The sequence below is a fragment of the Mauremys reevesii genome, linkage group 19 (genome assembly GCF_016161935.1).
Source record: "Mauremys reevesii isolate NIE-2019 linkage group 19, ASM1616193v1, whole genome shotgun sequence".
Lineage (NCBI taxonomy): Eukaryota > Metazoa > Chordata > Testudines > Geoemydidae > Mauremys > Mauremys reevesii.
The window spans coordinates 8,357,415-8,371,488 of record NC_052641.1 but is presented as its reverse complement, the minus strand read 5'-3'; the positions used below and the strand labels follow the sequence as shown (position 1 = coordinate 8,371,488).

General features: G+C 47.1%; 1 protein-coding gene across 1 annotated transcript in view; it reads right to left on the bottom strand.

The window, feature by feature from the left end:
* CACNA1B (calcium voltage-gated channel subunit alpha1 B) overlaps positions 1–14,074 on the bottom strand; it is a 484,205-nt gene that overhangs the window by 13,933 nt on the left and 456,198 nt on the right. Inside the window, exons 42-47 of the mRNA XM_039506170.1 lie at positions 12,243–12,350; positions 10,761–10,918; positions 8,121–8,248; positions 7,121–7,259; positions 5,572–5,682; positions 3,041–3,076 (exon numbers count right to left, since the gene is read on the bottom strand). Of these exons, the coding sequence (XP_039362104.1) occupies positions 3,041–3,076; positions 5,572–5,682; positions 7,121–7,259; positions 8,121–8,248; positions 10,761–10,918; positions 12,243–12,350 (680 nt within the window). The remainder of the gene's footprint in view (positions 1–3,040; positions 3,077–5,571; positions 5,683–7,120; positions 7,260–8,120; positions 8,249–10,760; positions 10,919–12,242; positions 12,351–14,074) is intronic.

Sequence of the window (14,074 nt, the reverse complement as noted above, 5' to 3'; positions counted from 1 at the left end):
TGCTGAAACTCTCCTGGAACTTGAGCCCTTAGCACGGTGGTAGGACATGTGCAGAGTAGTGCCATGGGGCAGGTGCTGGGGTCACTGAGAGGGGTGGCAGTGTGCTTTGAGTTTTGGTCTCTCTCTACATTGCCGTGGTCTTTGCTTGCACTATCCTGACTGCTCCTAGCTCAGCTCGAGACCTGTCTCCTGCCCAGTGACCACTGACAAAGCTCCATAAATGTCAAGAATCTGTTTTTCTTTTCTTTCATTTTGCTTGTCTCCAGCTGTTCTGTGGCCCTGCTTTATGGACGTGCCAGCCACTCTCTAGAGGCTCTGCTGTGTCTACTGATTATGCAAAAGGAACTTGGTAGAGAAGAGACTTCTACCCACAGCAGTCTCAAGTCTCACGGATGTGGACTCAGGATTTCTCTCTGTCCCTTTGGTCATATGCATGACAGAATGCTCCCTCCTCCTATGTGTGCCTAAAATGACAGCTCTAGCCATGCATTCACTTTGTTCTTTTTAACCTTCCTATCTACTCCATTGTGGGGTTGTTCTGGTGGTTGGTTTTTTAACTGGTGAAGCCACTTTGTTAGCATACACTGGAGTTGGAGTATCTGCTGCTCTCTGATATTTGCATATTATTAGGCTAGCTGGTATGCAATTATTTTTAATGTAAAGACCCCATTCATTTCCTCGTGGGTAGTGTCAGTGATGGGGTTTCGTATCTCACATGCCAGGGAGCAATCTGAGCAGAATTTTTAACCCCCGCATTCTTTCTTCCCAGCAACTCAGCCAAACCTTGATCCTTCCCGTCAGCCTCCCAGGTGGGATGTTGTTGCTGGGAGCAGGGCTCTCACAGACACATAAGCACTGGGAAGGCACAGACTGGGCACCAGGGATTAAGATATGGCCAAGAGGACTCTCTCCAGGGTGCAGTGATGCTGCAGCCTATTGAGGAGCAGGGCAGTTTTGGCTGCAACCTTTGAACAGGAGTATTCGGAGTCATTGTAAAGGGACAGGAATTGGTTGGACGGCGAACGCTCTCGCTGCCCAGTCAGGAAGATGGCTCTGGTGAGTGGTGCCGGTTTGTAGTGGTGAGTATTAGATGAGACGCGCAGTGGGGAAAGTAACTGAAATACTTTCCTGGTGGATTGTATTTTCTAAATGGACAACCTACCCTAAACTCTCAACGAGTGAGGGACAATCTTCACTCATTGCTGCATTTGCGTTCCACAACCAACTCTCTGTATAACTTTTCATGAGTGATGGACCTGAACACTTAGATGCTAATATCTAAACTGTATTCTTAAATTGTTCACCTAAATTGGGGTTATTGCTGATTGTGCACTTTATGTACCTTATGACTTTAAAAATAAACTTTGTACTTGTGGATAACCAAAGCACTATACCCAGATGTACAGACACTCCTTTCTTAACCTGTGTACTATGGACTTTTTTAACATTAGCTTTAATAAACAAAATTTAAGTAAGGGGGAAGAGGAAGGAGGCAAAGAGGATCTCCGAACAGGGGACTGGTAGGTTACTCAGCCCATATAGACAAAATGCTGGATAAAGGACAGCACCGCTTGAGTGCCCTCTCCTGGAACTCACAAGTGGGCTTTCCCCACTCTGGAGCTGTCCATTTTATAGGGCCTTCAGGAGATGTACCTGTCTTAAGTAGACAGAGCTCTGTATTTAAGTCACCAATAGAGCGAACAACTGGCCACAGTATAATTCACGCCTTATTTGTTACCTTTTCCACTGTCTGCTTTGTACCTTCTTCCACGCTGCCCCCTGTGCATGGAATGACCTCCCAACGCCAGGTCCCCACACTTACTATTCAGAGCCAGGAGATTTCTTTTTTGAGGGGCTGAGGGTAAGGCAACAGCACTGCAGATTGGACATGCTGAGATCTGGGAAGTGACAGATCTTGGCCAGGAAATCCCCCCATCCTAAAAACGCAGCTCAAGACCTTAAATTAAGCAACCTGATAAGCTCCCTCTGCCCAGAGGAACTGTTGCAAAGGAAATGACAGGGAGGGGCAAAGACTTTCAAAACAGAAGCCAAGTACATAGGAAACAAACCTTCCTAGGGCCTGATTCTTCAGTTGTTCCAGTGCAACTCTCTCCCCCCCGCCCCGAAACGAACGAGAGATTGATTAGAACAGTTTCTCTTCCTATGCCACACAGACAGGTATATTCCCTCCTGGAAGCTCTCATTACCACCCACACCCAAGGTACATCTATCCTGGAGCTGGAGATGTAATTGCTGGTACACATGCTAGGTGTGATTGAGATAGCATGCTAAACATTGCAGTGCAGCCGTAGCAGCATGGGGGGGCAGGAGAGGCTAGCTGCTGGAGCACAATCCCACCCGGGACCCTCGTATGTACTCGGGTGGCTAGCCGGTCTCTATTGTTAGTGTGCTAGCCCCATCAAACCTAGCATGATTACACCGATGCAAGCAGGAAATGACACCTCCAGCTCGAGTGGAGACGTACAGGAGGAGAATACAGGTGAGTCTCATCTTACGCGCATTTAACATGAACAAATTCAGCTTTGCGCAGTCAGCAAAAACAAAAAAAATTAAAAAAAGAGAAAAACAACAATTTTAATACTGTACCTGTAGTGCAGGTGATTCCACATGCCATGACGCTCAATGTAATTTTGACTATACACGATTTTCGCTTTATGCGCTGACAGTGGAACATAACCCCAGCGTAAGATGAGACTCGCCTGTACACCATAGCCTTTGAGAGGTTCATTAGTTTCTCATTCATTAGCAACCCCTACTGTTTTCCCTTATGACAATTTTAGCCAACAAGGCAATACAAACAAACGCAAGGTATCACAATGTGCAGCATACAACTTTGGATCAAAGGAACTGCCATGAACTGAAGTAGAGGGAGACCGCAGCTGCATCCTTACAGCACCAGAAAGTAATCCAAACAAGGAGTGCCGGGGGGGGGGGGGAAGAGGGGGAGAAAGGGGTTAGTGAGTTTTAATCATTGCTTAATAACAATTGAATAGGATACAACTTAGTGCAAACTACATACTGCCAGGTAACTCCCCGGTGACCGTGTTTTGCTCCTCTGCAAACAATTCGGACAAGATGAGAGAGAATATTTGAAGCAGCCATTGTCAGACATCACGGCAGATGTGCAGCAGACGAGATGATGAGACGGGAGGGAGGGTGACCGGAGGAAAGGAAGAAAGCAAACGGGGAGGGAGGAAGCGAGATCGGTAGTGTGAAACGATAAAAGACGGGAAACGCAAAAGGACAGAGACATGACAGGCAAACAGAAAAGGGGATGAATGAAAAAAAGAAAGGAAAAAAAAGTATTGTTAATAAAAGTTAAAAAGAAATTGAAGTTTGGGGAGGAACCAGAAGTAGCACATAAAGGGTAGGGGGGAGGGCACAGAAGGGGAAACACACAGAAAGGACATCAGTTATTCTGCTGAAGCTACAAGCACTAAAACATTATATCATTAAATGAGGTTAGATCTGTTCAGACACCGTAGGCCTGATTCATAAATAAATGACACAGCATTAATGCAGGGAGGGTGTGCACTTCGCTCTGGGCAACGTGCTTCTCCCGAGAAAGAAATTCACTCCCTGGCTTCGATAATGGCCTCCCTCCCATGCCCCTATTTGCTCACAGGCTTCATCTGTAACTCTTCGTTGGGCAAATGGAGGCATCGATTTGGTTTGTTTAAAAAAAAAACAAACTACAGGAGAAGTTGAAGGGGTCTCCTGTGGGACAATGATGGGTCTACGGGAGAGCCCAGGAGCAGTCTGGCAGATTTCATCTGTTCTGCTGGAGGGGTATCTGTGGGTCTTGGGGCTTTTCAACCTTGGACTGATTTTGTCAGTTCTCATCAGTTAAGCAAGGCTGGGCTTGGTCAGTACTGGGTATGCAGTTTTCCAAGGACTGCCCAAGTGCTACAGGTGACCTCTTTTCCTGTGAATCAGTGTGTTAAACTGGTGCTGGGAATGCTGTGGTGCTGGAGGAGCTATCCTTTATTTTAGTGTCTTGTGGTCATCAAAAAACTCATGCAATTTCTGTGTTAACCCCTGAAATTTCCCAGGAAGCAATGCTATTAAGTGAAATGGCTACTAAGACACAGCTGCTTTTCAGTGGTGGGTGAGGGATCCCTATGCATGTGCAGTGGTCCCCATTAAAATCTATAGTTTTGCCTTTGCAAGCATCAGCAAAAATTTTATTGGCAACCACTGTTTCCATGCACAGTCCTTAATGTGCTTTGGGATTCTACAGGCTGAAAAGAGCAATGCAAATATAAAGTTAGAGTTAATATTGCATTGAAGAAAAGGATCAATGCCCAACACTAACGCCCAAGAAAGGGTTGTTTTTAGGGTTTGAATGCTGACATTGTTCCCATTAGGAATGGCTTTAGGTTTGGTAGAACCTGGCACAAGTCTATCCCATCAGGGTAGCTCAGCTTTTGGGGCTTGGGGTGGCTGGTTTTAAGCAAAATAAATAGAGTTTCTGAGAACACAAAGAATTCTGGGAGATGGAGTCTAATCCAAGGATTTCCTACAGTCCTTGGGGAAAGGTGCTCCTTTCTGAAGGTAGCACAGAGATCCAGTCAGCAGTGCAGCTGGTGTCCTGATCCAAGCTGGCTGGCATACAGACAGTCAGGACGGAAGGACATATCTACTGGAGGTGCTGCTCCTCAGTTCCAGAATTCAGCACACCTCCCACATTCTGTCTCGCCTGTGGAACAGCAAAGTCACACGTGACTCACTCATTATTATGTGAATCAGGCAATTGGAGCTAAAGAGACACAACTAGGCATGGCAAGATGGAGATGTTCTAAGACATAACAGGCAGCGTGGTGATCGGAGGGTGCCTGGAGGACATGTTAGCAATGCACCTATGAAATGCCCAGAAGTGATTTGAGAAAACCGTGTTGTTATGTGCCCCATGAAGTGCACAGGGGAAGGCCACCTCTCATGACAAGGCTTCCTTACAAGGCTCCATCGGATAAGCTAAGGAAGTAAAGTCTTCATCATCATATTACCAATCCACCATACAGTGCACTACATGCTAAACCTAGCTGGAGGTGGAGGAGGAGAGCCTACAGCACATTTCATATATAAACCGGCTCATCAAAAAGAAACATGCAGCTTATTTTATTCCCAGGGCTATGGCTATACCCTACTACGAACTCAGGGCAGTGATGTATGCATATTATATGCAAGGTTATGGAATACACCTCTGCAAACCATAGAGTGACTCCCTGTCGGTCGGAACATATATTTTCAGCTAGGCAGACATCAGAATAAATGAGGTGTTTTGCCCAGAGAGCAGGATTTTTTTTTTGCTGCCTGTATAAGGAGATGGAGACAGCTGGGGGTAACAGCATTGTGTACACAGCATCCCAACGATCAAAGCACAAAGGCTGCTCAAATTTCTGAGCCTCCTGCTCCATCAGTGTCTCTTAAAGAAACAAACAACCCACCAGTTGCTTTAAAAAACAACATGACACGGACAAGAAGAGAGAACGTGCTGAATGCTTGACTTACTGTAAGTTTTCCATTGCCAGTAAAGCCTCCCTCCCTCACCTGAGTTTCGGCGGCCAGACGCGGCATGGAAGCCGCCCGCCCCTGGCTCTCCAGGCCAGGCTGCTGTTCTCCGTTGGCCAGGGTAGGGCTGATTTCTCTCATTTCTACAACCTGATTGAATTGAGAAATATTTTCAGGAGCAGGAACATAAATGTCCGTTTAAAGCAATCGCTCTGCCAGGCTTGTTCCAGGACTAAGGCGAACTGCAGGGTTTCTATTTCATCTGTGAGCATTTACGGCTAGTCAGAGATACCAGCCTGATAGCCCTGGTGACCGAAGGTCACTATTTATCTACAGAACTAGCTCAGCCTGGCGAGCGCTGGTGTACGCTTCCCCACACTGCCCTGCCAGCACACCTCAGCGTGGGCCCCTTCTCAGCATAGGTCAGTCTCCACGCCGCACTCAGTCAATAAGAGAGCCAATTAGTGCCAAATATGGTGGTGCTTTTTATAGTACGGCCCGTCGATACGCAAGGAGCTGCACTAAAGACCCCAAACGTCTGATAGGTCACTGAAGAGCCATCCTATGGTAAACACACACAGTACCTATTGACCTGGCTGGATTTGAATAGGTGACCTACAATTTAAAGACTCCGTAAACCCATCGCACTAGTCCCTCAATCCTCCTTTGGGTGTTTGGTTTCTGATTTCCTCCTCTTGGCTAATTTCCCCTGCTCCAGCTTCTCCAGTTCTGAAAAGTTTTGCTGTGAAAATGACACTCACTAGAAGGAACAATCACAGCCCTGCCCCACTTAACACCCACTGTGCAGCCGTGTCCACCTCTGATCAAGTATCGATGATGCCAAACTAATCCCAGATTCTCTTTTCTTCCCCTGCCTGTCACCTGAGCACCAATTCCAAGCAGCTCCAGCAGCCAATGAGATCCAGGTCTGGAAATTTTCTACAGATTTGTCGTCAGCTGAAGCCCCAGTGGGGACTCAGACGGGCAGCACTGGAAATGGAAGGCCCATGGAGCAAGATATAGGATTGGATACACTAAGCCAAAGCCACCGCAGCCAGTCCCAACATTGCCTCTGAAAGAGACACGAACGCGAAGGCCTTTTTCAACCACGTTTCCTGTTCTCCAGTAACTTTGATCTGTCTAGGGACTTGCCCAGCTACTACCTGAGCGCTTCACCATCACCAGTGGTTTTTAGCCTCACACCTCTGTATGGCAAGGCACAGATGGGGAAGCCAGGCACGATGACTTGCTCAAGGTCACACAGCAAAATTTGTGGCTGAGCTGGGAATTGGACCTAAGACTCCTATCTCCCAATCCAGCCCCCTAGCCATGAGATCATTCTCCCTCCCCCAGGCTCCCATTTGGAATAAGCCTGAATCCGCCACACACCCAAGAGGGGCATCCGCCAAAGGAAGCGTTACAAAGACATGAATGGGTCAGATTCAGTTCTCGGTTACATCCAAGCAAGACTTTTGCAACTAACAGAGCACTATTTGGCCCAACACATGAATGGGGAGCTGTTCGGCAGTCAAAAGGAAGAACTCGCTTGACACCTATGGAGACCTATTGCATTCCGCTCTATCTTCACCTGTTTGCTTGTCCGCTCAATGGGAATTTCTTCCGAGTGGCCTCGTTCAAAAGCTGGTGTCCTGGTTTCGTAAAACACATCCTGGGTGCGCTGAGTCCCCCACGAAACAGACTCCTTGATCCCGCTCTCTGGGGCTGGCCTGGTGCAAGGTGAAGAGAAAAGGTGAACTGCGGTGCTAGGCGTTGCAGTTGGATTTATTTAAAGTGCTCTGGAGCAGTCTGGGGACCTTCTCAAGTTGTGTGACTGGATGGGGGAGCAGCTGGTGAAGCTAGTAAACTGCAGGGTTCTTGAGCTTTGACTGACAGATAATTTCCATATTCACCCTGAGGATCTCAGGAAGAACATGGAAACAAAACCAATCTACTTAAAGGGGAAAACAGCAACTTGTTTTCAGTGCCTTAGGAAATTAATTCTGGCACTGATGCAGAAGACCAAACTTTTCTTGCAGATCACATGTTGCTAAAGCTGCATCAGGGATAAATTTACCCCTAGGTTTTTCCAGTTATAGGTTTATTACAACCATATTTCCCCCTACTGGTTATTAAAGTATTTCTATCTCAGAGGTCTATTGTTGAATGTCAGTGGCACGAGTGACCCAGACAAATCTAACACACAAGGAGAGCAGGAAATAGAGAGGGCAGTAGGGGACAATTGGCATGCATATTGTGCAGAGATTGCATTGTCTGGCTGCAGGAAATGAGGGCCAGATTCTTCTCAGTACCATGCATGGAAACTCCCACTGACATGAAGTCCTGTCATATACGGGGGGCATTCTTTGGCTCCAAGGCTCTTTAGAATTAGTGAACATTCGCTGGGCAATTTTTGCAATATTCCAAGCTCCCAGAGCCCGAAAACACAAACTAGCCATGGTGGGAAGTTACAAAATGCAGACTACATAAGGGGTCTGGCTCAAATATGGAGAAATCCGAGAACTATGGAGAAATCACCGTGGGGGCCGCCTCAGTCAAAGGTAATTGTGGGAAGCCCAGGAAATACTCACAATGTGCCCCCATTGTTGAGCGAGGTGCAACTTTTCTGGCGGAGGAATGCTTTAGCGTGGTTGAACACCAGAGGCTGGGTTTGCTCCAGGGTTGCTTTCAAGGGGTGGAACAACGACACTGGTCCAGTCTGCAATGCATAAAGAAAGGGCATCCGTGAGAAAGCTACAGATGCTTGGAGAACATGGGGTGTGGTCTTTCCTAGTCGCGTTCTTAATGGTGTCCACATTATTAAACCCTCTTCCAAGATCACAACCAGCACTAACTGCCCCCTTCACTCGCATTCTCTATGTATAGGCCACATGCTGCAAGGGCCACGTGGACCTTAAAAGTGGTCCCAATGTATCAGGGATGAGGCACGTTGCAGGGCAAGTCTAAAGGAAGCATGCGTTGCCACTCTCCTTGCTGTACACATTCTGTGGGCAAACAGAAGAGTATCACAATCCAGGGATGTCAATCTGGCACCTTAGGAGGAATGGTTTTAGCTACACATCATTTTCAGATCAAACAAAATAAAATGATATGGTTTTGAGTCAACCTCAAAAGGTCACACAGCTTAAAGGGTCAGGTGTTAACTCAGATCTCAGTCTGCGATACCGAGTCTCATACTGAACACCACCCTGAAGCCTACTAGGTGCTTGTTATTTCAGGAATTCCCAAGGTTTCAATCCCAAGGCTGTGTTTCTGATTTAGGGCTTCATGATACCAATGAAATTTACTCATCATCCCGGCTTGGCATTAACTGAGTGACCCTATGACCATATTATACACTTTATGGATGAAATCCTGGCCCAATTAAAGTCAGTGGGAGTTTTGCCACTGATTGCAGTATGGCCAAGATTTTATCCTATGACCTTAAGATGTGAACACGGACACAGCATGGGGATCATTCCTGCCATTCCTATTCAGTCACAAGCCCTTTCGAAGTCAACGGGAGCTGGGTTTAAATTCTGAGTAAGACCCTCAGGATTTAGCCCAATAACAGCTTGCTGTGCTTGTGAGCTGTGCAACGATTATTGCAGCAAAGGTAAGGCTTCCAGTAGTGATAAACAGGGACAGATGGACTAGTGTGGCTACAATAAGAATCAACCCAAACCTTGGCCCCAAACTCAAGCCAAATCTTTCTCACTGTTTGCATAAAATTTTCACTCATTGTTTGTTATTGTTGATCGCTGACACCTGACCTGATCTTGGAGGGACTACAGTTTTGGGTAGAATATAACTTATCTGTAAAGCATGTTTATAGACATAATAATGGAAGTTACTGAAGCTGCAACAGCAAGTAGAAAAACCCAAAATACATGTATTAAAAATAGGCTCAGCTATAGGTCTTAAGCATTGAGCATTAAGGGCTTAGAGTCAGGCCTAGCAGACGTCGGCAGTCAGCATAAGTCTGCATAAATATTATGTACTTGACCAAAAGTTATGAAATATGTGCTTGACATAGGGTTAAATACAGCAATCTGTATTTTGTGATAGGTTAGCGATGCGTCTAGGGATAAAGAGATAAACCACAAATGACGAGCTGGCATCATCTTAGGGGCTTTTTGCAATAAAAGTTAACTGCATTGATGTACCAAAACTATTGGGAAAGGGACTCACATTAACTGTTGGAAATGTAATTATGGTCAACTGGAATGTCACATGTGGACAACCCGAACCGTAAAACTGGTCTCTCAGAATATCAAATATGAGTAGGGGGCTGAGACTTAATTAGATACGGTCCCAGATGTATGTGGGTGGAATGGAAAAAGGTGCATAAAAGATTGTCAAACCCATTCCTAGCAGGCTCACCAGGATGACGACACTGGCAACCAGATAGGAAGCCTAGACCAGCACCTTCCTCGTGTGGTAAGTGGCACAGTGAGCACCACTGATTTTTCTCCTATCTTTACTGTAATCAGTCTCCATGATGTCGTAAGTATGCAAATCACCATAAATCTGCATAATCTGGGAAGTTTTGTTATATTTATTGTGCTTTCTTTTCTTCGTCTATAATTCCAATTACACTTGCCTGTATTACCTAAAACACCATCAAGTCTCTATCTGTGTGTCCCACACTCAACCACAATATCTGTGTAGCCATCTGGGGGAAGAATTTAAGTTAGTGACAAGTGCAATCTCACATTCTCAACACGTACCGGGCTATTTGTGCCTCGGCCCTCTCAGTTCTGGCCAGGGTAGGACGAGAAGTGCCCAAACACCATGGGTGGAGATATTTTCAAGGAGTAAAATTTTCAACAGTGCCTAAGTTCCATTTTTCAAAAGTGGCAGCACTTGGGAGCTTAGATCTCACTGACTTTCAATGGCTCTTAGGTTCCCAAGGGCCTAAGCACATTTTACTGTTTTTGAAAATATTACTCATAGTCACTTATCAGAGCCTAAATCTCATTGACTTTTAATGAGACATAGGCTCCTAAGTCACTTAGGTGCTTTTGGAAATTTTACCCAAGGTATTTCCAGCTCCACTGAAATTAGGAAGGGTTAGAAACTAAATGAGATTTTCCACTTCCAAGATGCTTCGACAATTCAAAAAGGCTTGGAGAAGCATCCCAAATTTCAGGTGCTGGATGGAATGAGACCGCTAGACTTTCTGAGGTTTGGTCATTGCTAGGATAAAGGACCATGAGATGCGCAGGCACCTTGGTGGGAGTGAGAAGAGGGAACAGCGTCTTGCTGCTGGGTACCTGGCAAAGACCTCCAGGTGGCTGGTGCACTTGTTCCCTGCTGTTTTTATTCTGCTTGTAGAAGTCGAATATCATGAGAGCAGCATAGACCTTCCCCACAGTCATTTCGTCAGCTGGATTAGGAAACGGGAGGTGAAATGCAGAAAGGGGAGTCAGATGGAGAGGGGGAAAGGTGAACAGGGAGAGAAGGAACGGGTGTTAGACATGGAGGGAAAGGGAAGAAATTATTTAAATGGGGGAAATGTCCAATGGACAAGAAAAGCAAGTAAAAAGACATATAAGACATCACATTAGAAGTGGAGGAGGAGGAGAGAGAGAGAAAAAAGAGAAAGAGACATGGTTAGAACAGGCTTCTTCAGCTTAGCAATTTTCCTCTTCCTTCATTCTCTCCCTGACCATTGTTGCCTTTCCTCTCTCTGAGGGTCCCGGCACCCCGCTTTTAAAGCCACCCACCCACCTAGCTTTGCTCACTGCTGAAAATATTTAGGGATATGTTACAGGAAGGGTGCCCTAGGCAAGTAAAGCCGTATGGTGGTGTAAGAATGGGAGACAGAAAAGAACGTTTAAATTAATACCAGATCTGCCGCCGGCCTTTTTATCATCGGAAAGGCCTTATTTTTCTTTCATTATATTATCATCAACAGGAGAATAATGGACTAATAAACATTTAAATTGTATTTCATTTTTCCAGATGGCGTTTTTGTTTTACAGTTCTACCACTGACCTCTCCCTGTCGCGCAGCTTAGCACCATACCTTTCTCAGTTACAGCTGCCCTGATTGGACGGGGCTGTTTCTCATTAATCAGCAAGCCAGGGGATTCAGAGCCCTCGCTTTTGCCAATCAAGAGAATTTCAAACTTTCCATTTTCTCAACACGCTCCCACGGGCCATCCTTAGGGGAGATTAAGCCTTTAGTACCAAACCCCCTTGCAGCCTTGAACATCCTTCTCTTGACTTTTTTTTTGGATGCAGACAGAACCCAGATGGTGGAAATTGCTCCCCTGACCTGCAGGAGCCAGACTGGAAGCAGATAAAACTACAGGAAGCAGAATTGCTGGATGACAAAGAAATCTCTCTTCAAGAGGCTGGACAAGGCATTGCTCTCTTCTGGCCACTATGTATTATCTTGGTCCACAATTCAATGAATCTACTGGCTCAGGCAAGAGGCACTAGGACATAATGTTTTGAGAGCCATGCTTGGGAGTGACCTGGGATTCTTACTATGGAGGGATAGGGACACGGGGCTGTGAGCGTTCCAGAGGTGACACGTGAAGGAAACTCCAGGCAGAGGATGAAATGGGCTTCTGTACTGTGGTGCACACCGAGGGTTGGCTCTGGGCCTGAGAACCTGGATTTCTGTGGCTGCCTGGAATGGGCTTTTGGGTTCACGTCTCTGCATTGCTTCGAAGGGGAAGAGGAGCCTTACTGAGCACTTACGTTTATGGGGAGGCACCAACAAGTCCAATGTCTTCTGGGACAGATTGGGCCAAACTAGAGAGATCTCCTTCCTCAGCTCCGCGTCGCACTGGTGCTGCTTCACACCCGCTGGGCAGGGGGCAAGAGAGGCACATGAGGCTGAGAGCAAACGACTGTCCGTTGCACACGCACTTTCCCCATTCGCGCCGCCAACGAACGAGCCAGCTGCCGGGTGAACAGATCCGGTCTTTTCCAAACCCATTCCCCCCCCTCCTTCCCAGAACGCCGAGTCAGGATCAGCTTCACCACTGATATCAACGCCAGCGCCACCCCTCCCCACTATAAGCCAGCGTGTGAGTTCTGGAACGGACTCAGTCTGACCAGGACAATATTGCAGGGACCGGTTTGATCTGGTGTCCCCACCCGCGGGACGCACGGCCACGGTTACCCTGTAACCGGAACAATCTCCTTCTCTTTTAGACTGGTCACATCATTAGCGGCTTCCGAGGGGGGGACACACAGCAGAAAACAATCTGACTATGAAATAACAGTGGGCTTGAGCTATTACATAAACAATCTCCCCCCACGCGCTCCCCTTCCCCCATCACCGGGGTGGGTGTGGTGGGGCGGCACACACAAAAAAATTAAAAGACCGTTATAGAACATCATCATCATCATCATCAAATAACTGCTATAAAATGAAACACAAGGACAGCGAGAACGTTAAAAAGGCCGAAGTGGGTTCTCGACACACGGGCTGAGAATGATTCAAGTATTTATGAGATAACAGGCTGGTTCCCAAGTGGCTAAACTGCACAGTACGAGGCTGAGTAGTTTATCTCTAGGACAGAGATGGATTTTCTAAGAGAAAAGTAGAGAGGAGACTATTTTCACTCTTATAACAGGGCTTGGAGCATGCCACCTGCCACGCTGCATCTCATGGGCTGCTTATGGGGCTGTTTGTCCTACCAGCCACTCTCAATTACATTTGACAGGAGAAACCTTAAAATTCAAACCAACCAGGTAATAATGGGTAAGGCCAAATCCAGAACCTCAAATCCATGCCCCTGACTACCTGTACCCCCCTCAAACCCCCTTCTGTGGAAAGTGGCCTATTTGCTGGTTCCTGTTTGCATATGGCCAAAAGTCTCGCAGACAGTCACCCTCAATGAAGTGACTCGGCCTGAGCAGTCACCAGTGAAATGTAAGAAAATGACATAGGATCTCTGGGCTCAACTGTCCCCTTCACACGCAGGCTTATTAGTGTGAAGGAGGGTCCTGGCCCCTAAGAAATGAGACCGTCCTGAACACATGCTTTAAAGTTACAGGGTCAGAACCTCTGCTGGTGCCAGTCAGCCTAGATCCATTGGACCATAATATTTTGCCCCCTACAGCAGAGGTCTCCAAGCTGTGGGCCATGCCCCCGGCACAGAGAATGTTCGGGGGAGCACGGCTGGGGCCCAGACCAGCCCCCACAGGCGGCGGGGAGGAAGCATCATCCAGCTCCGCTCCTGGCCCCAGCACCAAGGCCCTAGCTGCCGGCCCCATGCCTGGGGTCCCAGCTGCTGGCCTCAGCCCTGCTCCCAGCCCTGCCCCCACCTCTATAAGTCTATGAATAGGAGTTAGGTGCCTAAATGCCTTTGGGCAAGTCATGTAGGCCGAGATCCTCAGTCTCATTCAGTTAGCCAAGACCAGAACCCACCTCTCCTGACTCCCAGTCCCGCATCTGAACCACAGGGACATGTTTTGTCCTCCCTTTCAGTTGACATTATACGTGACCATAAAAGAGCTCTGGCCGTTTCCATTCTGGCTCTGGCTCCAGCGGAAGCCACAGCTTTGAAGGCCGATTAAAC